The 7,290-nt window shown below is 40.8% G+C and overlaps 1 protein-coding gene across 1 annotated transcript in view; it reads right to left on the bottom strand.

Annotated features, from left to right (window-relative positions):
* Nucleotides 1-838: 838 nt before the first annotated feature.
* Nucleotides 839-7,290, bottom strand: part of LOC128365612 (CD82 antigen-like) — a 23,478-nt gene continuing 17,026 nt past the window's right edge. The window contains exons 4-7 of the mRNA XM_053326280.1: nucleotides 6,206-6,304; nucleotides 4,635-4,808; nucleotides 3,730-3,813; nucleotides 839-2,791 (exon numbers count right to left, since the gene is read on the bottom strand). Coding sequence (XP_053182255.1) covers nucleotides 2,714-2,791; nucleotides 3,730-3,813; nucleotides 4,635-4,808; nucleotides 6,206-6,304 — 435 coding nt within the window. The 3' untranslated portion in view covers nucleotides 839-2,713. The remainder of the gene's footprint in view (nucleotides 2,792-3,729; nucleotides 3,814-4,634; nucleotides 4,809-6,205; nucleotides 6,305-7,290) is intronic.

Below are 7,290 nucleotides of genomic sequence, written 5' to 3'. Positions count from 1 at the left end.
TTTGTTACACGGTTGGTTCTTCTTCGACTTGACATCTTTATAGCTAAATAAATAGATAGATAAATATATATATAGCTAAATGAATAAATAGATAGATAGCTACATATGGCAAATACATACACGGCTGCAGAGGCAGCAGAGTTGCTTATGAACTGGAGTGATGAGGAGGCATTTTTTGGTCTTTTGACTCCAAATTTGGACTGCATGAAGCCAAGACCTGTGGCTGTGGCCTCATTGTGTCTATATCCTGCTGAGAGGTCCCTGAATGTCTGTACACATGTCATTGTATAGGCAAAACTATACCCAGACACATCTCTGAGTCTCAAACTATGTGGATCTGTGCTGCTCACAGCTTGGGCATGTCGTTTAGGCTAACAACATAAAAATAGGGGCGTGTATTAAGAGGTTAATGATGAGAAGTATGGTACTGCTTATGTTCTTAAAGGAACAATAAAGTTGAGTCGAATTTGCGCAGATTTGCATTGTTTTTGAATCGTGATTGCATCATGATTGAATCATGGTAGGAAGATAAATCATATCATACTACTGAATCGTTAGATGCTTCATGTGTATCGTACCGTAGCCTACATATCGAGATGCATATCATATCGTCCTGGGGATGGAGATTTCCATCCCTACTGTAAACCAAGCAATTTCCTGTGAATGATCAATAATCTATCTATCTATCTATCTATCTATCTATCTATCTATCTATCTATCTTTCTTTAAGACTTGCACTGAGATTTATTTTTTATGTTTTCTGACATTATGAACGCAGCTCAACTTGGATGTGATTTTTGCAGCAATGACTGATCTTAGACAGACAAAATATTGTAATCAGTTTATTGGCAAAATGAAACAGAATGAATGTTGTGAGTACACAATTAACTAATCCAGCTAGCTACCAGAAGTCCATCTACTTATAAACAGATGTACCCTTTTTTTTTTTTCCTGTGGTAGGAACCATTCATTATAAAGGTTAAAGTGAAATACAGACTGTACATACAAAAGGAAACAAGGGTGGTGGCGTATTTGTACATTTCTAAAAACAACAAAGATATTGGCTTAAAGTTAAAAATTTTACATAAATTGAATCTCAAAATGATTTTGCTGTATAAACAAATTTCACTTTCCAGGACGGATGGATCTACCCCCCCCCCCAAAAAAAAATATTTCCTCTGCTCCAAAATACAACTTAAAAATTTCTTTCCCTTTCCTCAACACTCAAAAGTTCACATATTTCAAAAAAAGTGGTTAAAAGAAACATTTCACTCTTCAAACACTAAATTAGGAAGAATCTGGGCTTATAGAGGAACTTGATGAGCTACCTTTAACCCTCCTGTTGTCCTCGAGTCAAGGAAGGAAGGGAGGAAGAAGGAAGGAAAGGAGGAGGAAGGGAGGGAGGGAGGGAGGGAGGGAGGGAGAAAGGAGGAAAGGAGGGAGGAAGGAGGAAGAAAGGAGGGAGGAAGGAAGGGACAGGAGGAAAGAAGGAAGGAGGGAGGGAGGTAGCAAGGAGGGAAGGAAGGAAGGACAGAAGGAATGAGGGAGGGAGGGAAGGAAAGGAAGGAAGGAAAGAAGGAAGGGAGGAAGGTAGGAGGGGGGAGGGAGGGAGAAAGGAAAAGAAGAAGGGAGGAAAGAAGGAAGGGCAGGAGGAAAGAGTGAGGAAGGAAAGAAAGAGAGAAGGAGGGAGGAAGGACAGACGGAAGGAAGAAATGGGGATGGAGGAAGGAAAGAAGGAAGGAAGGAAGGAAGGAAGGAAGGAAGGAAGGAAGGAACAGTCAAAACAGACGGGGTTTGACCCGGGAGGACGACAGGAAGGTTAAAAAAGAAGTTTCTGCCTGTCCTTAAAAGACAATCGTAAACTGGGAGTGACACTTTTGGGAGTCATAACTTTTTTTTTTTTTTTCCTTTTTTCTTTAGTACCTCATTATTTCTATTATTTCCAGAAAAATTAAGAAAACATGAAAAAAAAAAAAAAACAACCAGAAATTTGAACTTTAAAAAATTCAAAAGACAGATTTTGGATTCAAACTCACATAAAATAAAATGTCTAAAAATTATATACAAAGTACTAAAAACATTTTCACAATAACTCAAAAACGCTGGTGTATAAAAATTAAAAAAAAGAAAAGAAAAGAAAGGAAAACACACACACACAGAGACCACACTGTTTTCCAGTTGTCGTGCCAAATCGCCCAAAATATGTATGAATCTTTCTCTTCAGGATTTTTTCTGGGAAACTAAAATTGAGGCGAAAATGAACAAGAATCCGTCTTTATAAATGTACACCAGCGACACTCTGATCTGAGCCTGAGAGCACGTTTCCTCCGTCCGCAGCCATCACCATCATTTCTTACTTTTAAACATCAAATCCAACATTTCAAAAACCATTTATCAGCATCGCTCTCTGATCCAAAAAAGAAAAAAAAGAAAGTCTCTAAAGTGCTCCAAGGAAAACTGGGCTGATTTAAAAAAAAAAAAAAAAAAGGAAACAGATGGAAGTGCCTCAAAAGAAGAAGAAGAAGAAGAAGAATCCAACAAAAAGAAAAGAAAAAAAAAAGCAAAACACACATTACAGTATTTTACATTTGGACAAAATGTTTCAGCTAATACAAGGTGGAGAAAAAAAGAAAAAAAAAGTCAAAAAAAATCACTTTTACTCTCTTCTTTGTTGGTGTGGATCTTCGCCGTCATCGGCTTCTCTGTCGATCTACTAGAACTTTGGCACTTTGCTGTAATCTGCTGTGTGGATGTTCCTGCACAGGCAGATGGAAAGGCTCATCCCCAGCAGCTGCAACACAAAACACAAAACAACACACATCAAAACTCTTCAAAAAACATAATTTGAACATGTTTTAGCCTGTTTTTACTACGTGGACTATCTTTATTTTAATTCTATTTTATTTCCTGGTTGTTTTCTATAGTTTATGTCTGTTTTTACTTCATCACATGTTCCTTCATTATCAAGAGTTTTAACCATAGACTGTATAAAAGAAATGGCCGTAACATCCGTGACGTCACCCATTGGTTTGTGGACTGCTGCTCGGAAGCCAATAGTTTCAAATCTAGGCAGCGGCCATCTTGAAAATTTCAGGTGCATGCTGGGAAAAATAAAAACACGGAGTCTACTTATATGGGCATGAGGCGGAGCCATGGGCGGAGCGGGGAGGTTGCTATGGTTGCGAGGGCTGGATCTCGAGGACATTGGTCAATCAACCTGTCAATCAGGACGTAGCCACGCCCTAATGCATACCCTGCTTTATCGTCACATATAAAATCAGGGAGGCCAAAATGTCCCAAATGAACATCATACTGCATTGAAGAAGGCTTTAAACTAGCGATTGAGACCATAAACACATTTTGAAAACGTTTACTGAGGTTAGAAATCAAGTGAGAAGTTGGTGAATTCTCCATTGACTTGTAGAGAGACGGTCGCCCCCTGGTGGCCTTTTGATAGAATGCAGCTCTAAGTTACTTCCACGTTGGCCTCATTTCAGAGGACAGGAACTCCCCGCCTGGTTCCTTCCTGATCATATCGCATCATTTCACCATTAAAAGACGTGTTGTGGTGACTCAAAAAGATGAATTGACTTTGGTTTCTGATCTGTTCTCCTCGTTTCTCTGCAGATAACTCCACAGGGGTAAAGGTGGCATGCTACATTCATGCATGAAAGGGTTAATCAAAAGGTAATGATGTGTTTCTATGTTAGAGTGATGCTGCTGCTGTACCTCAATAAGAGCGACGGCCAGGCAGATGCCCAGGACGACCCAGATGTTGGTGATGAGCCAGCTCTCCACGCTGACAGCACAACCCTGATATTCAGACACAAGAACATGATCAGTCCGAGTCTCTCCATCCGCTCATCCTTTAACCCTCCTGTCCTCCTCCCGGGTCACATTGACCCTGTCTCTTTTGACTGTTCCTCCCTTCCTTCCCTCCCTTCCTTCCTTCCTATTCCTTTAATTTTTTTTTCTCCTTTTTTTTTCCCTTTCTTCGTTCTTCCTCTCCTTCCCACTTTCTTTGCTCCCTCCTCCTTCCATACCTCTTTCATCACTTCCTTCCTTCCTCCCTCTTTTCCTCCTTCCCCCCTACTTACTCCTTTCCTTCCTTCCTCATTCCTGCCTTCCTTCCCCCTCCCTTCCTGCTTTGCTTCCTTCCTTCCGTCTTTCTTCCCTTCCTACTTCTTTCCTGATTTGCTTCCTTCTTTCATTCCTTCCTCCTCCTTACTCCTTTCCTTCCTTCCTCATTCTTGCCTTCCGTCTTTCCTCCCTTCCTCCTCCCTTCCTGCTTTGCTTCCTTCCTTCCGTCTTTCCTCCCTTCCTCCTCCCTTCCTGCTTTGCTTCCTTCCTTCCGTCTTTCCTCCCTTCCTCCTCCCTTCCTGCTTTGCTTCCTTCCTTCCTTCCTCCCCCCTCCTTACTCCTTTCCTTCCTTCCTGCCTGCCTTACTTCACCCTCCCTTCCTGCTTTGCTTGCTTCCTTCCTTCCTTCCTTCCTTCGTCCCTTTCTCCTCCCTTCCTGCTTTGCTTCCTTCCTTCCTTCCTCCTCCTCCCTCCCTCCCTCCCTCCCTCCCTTCCTTGACCTGGGGACATGATGAGGATTACATAAGGTGAGAATAAACAGAAAACACAGTTTACCGTGTCGTATACGGGCCATTCGGGTGTCTGAGCCTCGCAGAATCCGCTGTCGGAGAAGTTCCCGGTGATGAGGGAGATGTTCTGGCAGGAGCAGGGAAACAGCAGCCGAGAGCTGTTAGTGACGATCATGTTCCCGTTCCAGTCTTCATAGTTGTTCCAGCCGCAGCAATGCATCTACAACACAGACGGCAGGACGGAGGTCGGCAGCGTGAGTGAAAAGAGATCAAGCAGCAGCAGCAGCAGCAGCAGCAGCCCACCAAAACCACATTTCAAGGATGTTTGGATTCGAGCGGCTCGTCAGACAGGAATGAAAATGCATCGTCGATTATGGGTTAAAGTCAATTTGTTGACTTAAGGAGGCAGAAAAATGTTCCTGTCAGATGTTAAGATTCAGAGTTTGGCAGCTCGGCCGGCTAACTGAAACTGAACCCGAACACAGACACCAAAACCAGGGAACCGTCTATTGTTATCCTCAAAGGTCAAAATTCATGTTTCTTGCAGCTTTATTTTATAATTCATATTGTTTTCTGATTCTTATTTCAGATAAGTCACCATTTAAAAAGAGTTTACAACATTATTTAATGTTAATAATATTCTAATGGCCTCGGCCTTAACCCTCCTGTTGTCCATGAGTCAAGGAAGGAAGGGAAGAAGAAGGAAGGAAGGAAGGAAGAAGGAAGGAAAGCAGGGAGGGAGGAAGGATGGAAGAAAAGGAGGGAGGGAGGGAGGAAGGATGGAAGGGAGGAAGAAGGAAGGAAGGAAGGAAGGAAATAAGGAAGAAGATAGAAGGAAAGGAGGGAGGGAGGGGGAAGGAAGGAAGGAGGAAAGAAGGAAAGGAAGGAAGGAGAGAGGGAGGGAGGAAGGAAAGGACAGAAGGAAGGACAGAGGAAAGAAGGAAGGAAGGACAGAAGAAAGGAAAGAAGGACAGAGGAAAGAAGGAAGGAAAGGAGGAAGAAGGAGGGAGGAAGGATGGGAGGAAGAAGGAAGGAAAGGAGGGAGGACAGGAGGAAAGAAGGAAGGAAGGAAGGGAGGGAGGACAGGAGGAAAGAAGGAAGGAAGGAAGGAAAGGAGGAAGGTAAGGAGGACAGAGGAAAGAAGGAAGGAAGGAAGGAATGAAGGAACAGTCAAAACAGACGGGGTCCATTTGACGACAGGAAGGTTAACTACAAACATTAAACATCACAGATTTAAAGTATTAAAAAGACATTAAGACCAAAAGACCATGAAAATTAATTAACTTATTACCCCTTAAACTCTTAACATGAGCAATAATGTAATCCATTACAAATCCATTAAAATCCAATCTATTAATGTCCATATATCCACTTAAAATAACTCCATGTCTTTATTATTAACTGGTGACTTCATGGGATTTTAAAAGGTTTCATTTGTATTGGAAACATATTAAAAAGTGTCCATTAAACATCTGGAAGACTCAAGTATTCAAAAGATTAATGACAAACACTTTCAAGTTCAAGTTCAAGTTTATATTTATGTAATCATTTTAAAAAAGCAGCTTTAATTTAGTATAAAAAACAGATTGAAAGAGGATGAGCATGAATCAGACTCACATTCCTCTGGATGAAGTCCCAGGCCTGCTCGGTGGTGGAGTTGTTTCCTGGATAGTTGTCCAGCACTTTAGTGACAATCTTGGACATCTCATCATGTAACTGAAAGGAAACAGGTTGTAGTGTTGATACATAGCTCATCTAAACATGGCAGCTTTTTGCTTAAACTGAAGTAAAGATGTGTGGTCTTCAATTCAAAAATGTTTCCTTGAGCAAAAAAAAAAAAAAACAGTAGAAGAAGAAGAAGTAGAAGAAGTAGTAGTAGTAAAAGAAGTAGAAGTAGTAATAGTAGTAGAGGAAGTAGAAGAAGTAGAAGAAGAAGTAGGAGTAGAAGAAGAAGTTGTAGTAGTAGTAGAAGTAGAAGTAGAAGTAGAAGAAGAAGAAGAAGAAGAAGAAGTAGTAGAAGAAGCAGTAGTAGAAGAAGCAGTAGTAGAAGAAGCAGTAGTAGAAGAAGAAGTAGTAGTAGAAGTAGTAGAAGAAGAAGTAGTAGAAGAAGAAGTAGTAGAAGAAGAAGTAGTAGAAGAAGCAGTAGTAGAAGAAGAAGTAGTAGAAGAAGAAGTAGTAGAAGAAGCAGTAGTAGAAGAAGAAGTAGTAGTAGAAGTAGTAGAAGAAGAAGTAGTAGTAGAAGTAGTAGAAGAAGAAGTAGTAGAAGAAGCAGTAGTAGAAGAAGAAGTAGTAGAAGAAGCAGTAGTAGTAGAAGAAGCAGTAGTAGAAGAAGAAGTAGTAGAAGAAGCAGTAGTAGTAGAAGAAGTAGTAGTAGAAGAAGAAGTAGTAGTAGAAGTAGTAGAAGAAGAAGAAGTAGTAGTAGAAGTAGTAGAAGAAGAAGTAGTAGAAGAAGCAGTAGTAGAAGAAGAAGTAGTAGTAGAAGTAGTAGAAGAAGAATGTAGCTGAAAGGAAACAGGTTGTAGTGTTGATACATAGCTCATCTAAACATGGCAGCTTTTTGCTTAAACTGAAGCAAAGATGTGTGGTCTTCAATTCAAAAATGTTTCCTTGAGCAAAAAAAAAACAAAAAACAGTAGAAGAAGAAGAAGTAGAAGTAGTAGTAGTAGAAGTAGTAGTAGTAGTAGAAGAAGTAGAAGTAGTAG

The sequence above is a fragment of the Scomber japonicus genome, chromosome 1 (genome assembly GCF_027409825.1).
Source record: "Scomber japonicus isolate fScoJap1 chromosome 1, fScoJap1.pri, whole genome shotgun sequence".
Lineage (NCBI taxonomy): Eukaryota > Metazoa > Chordata > Actinopteri > Scombriformes > Scombridae > Scomber > Scomber japonicus.
Note: the sequence above shows the minus strand (reverse complement) of the source record. Positions and strands in the feature narration are given on the sequence as shown.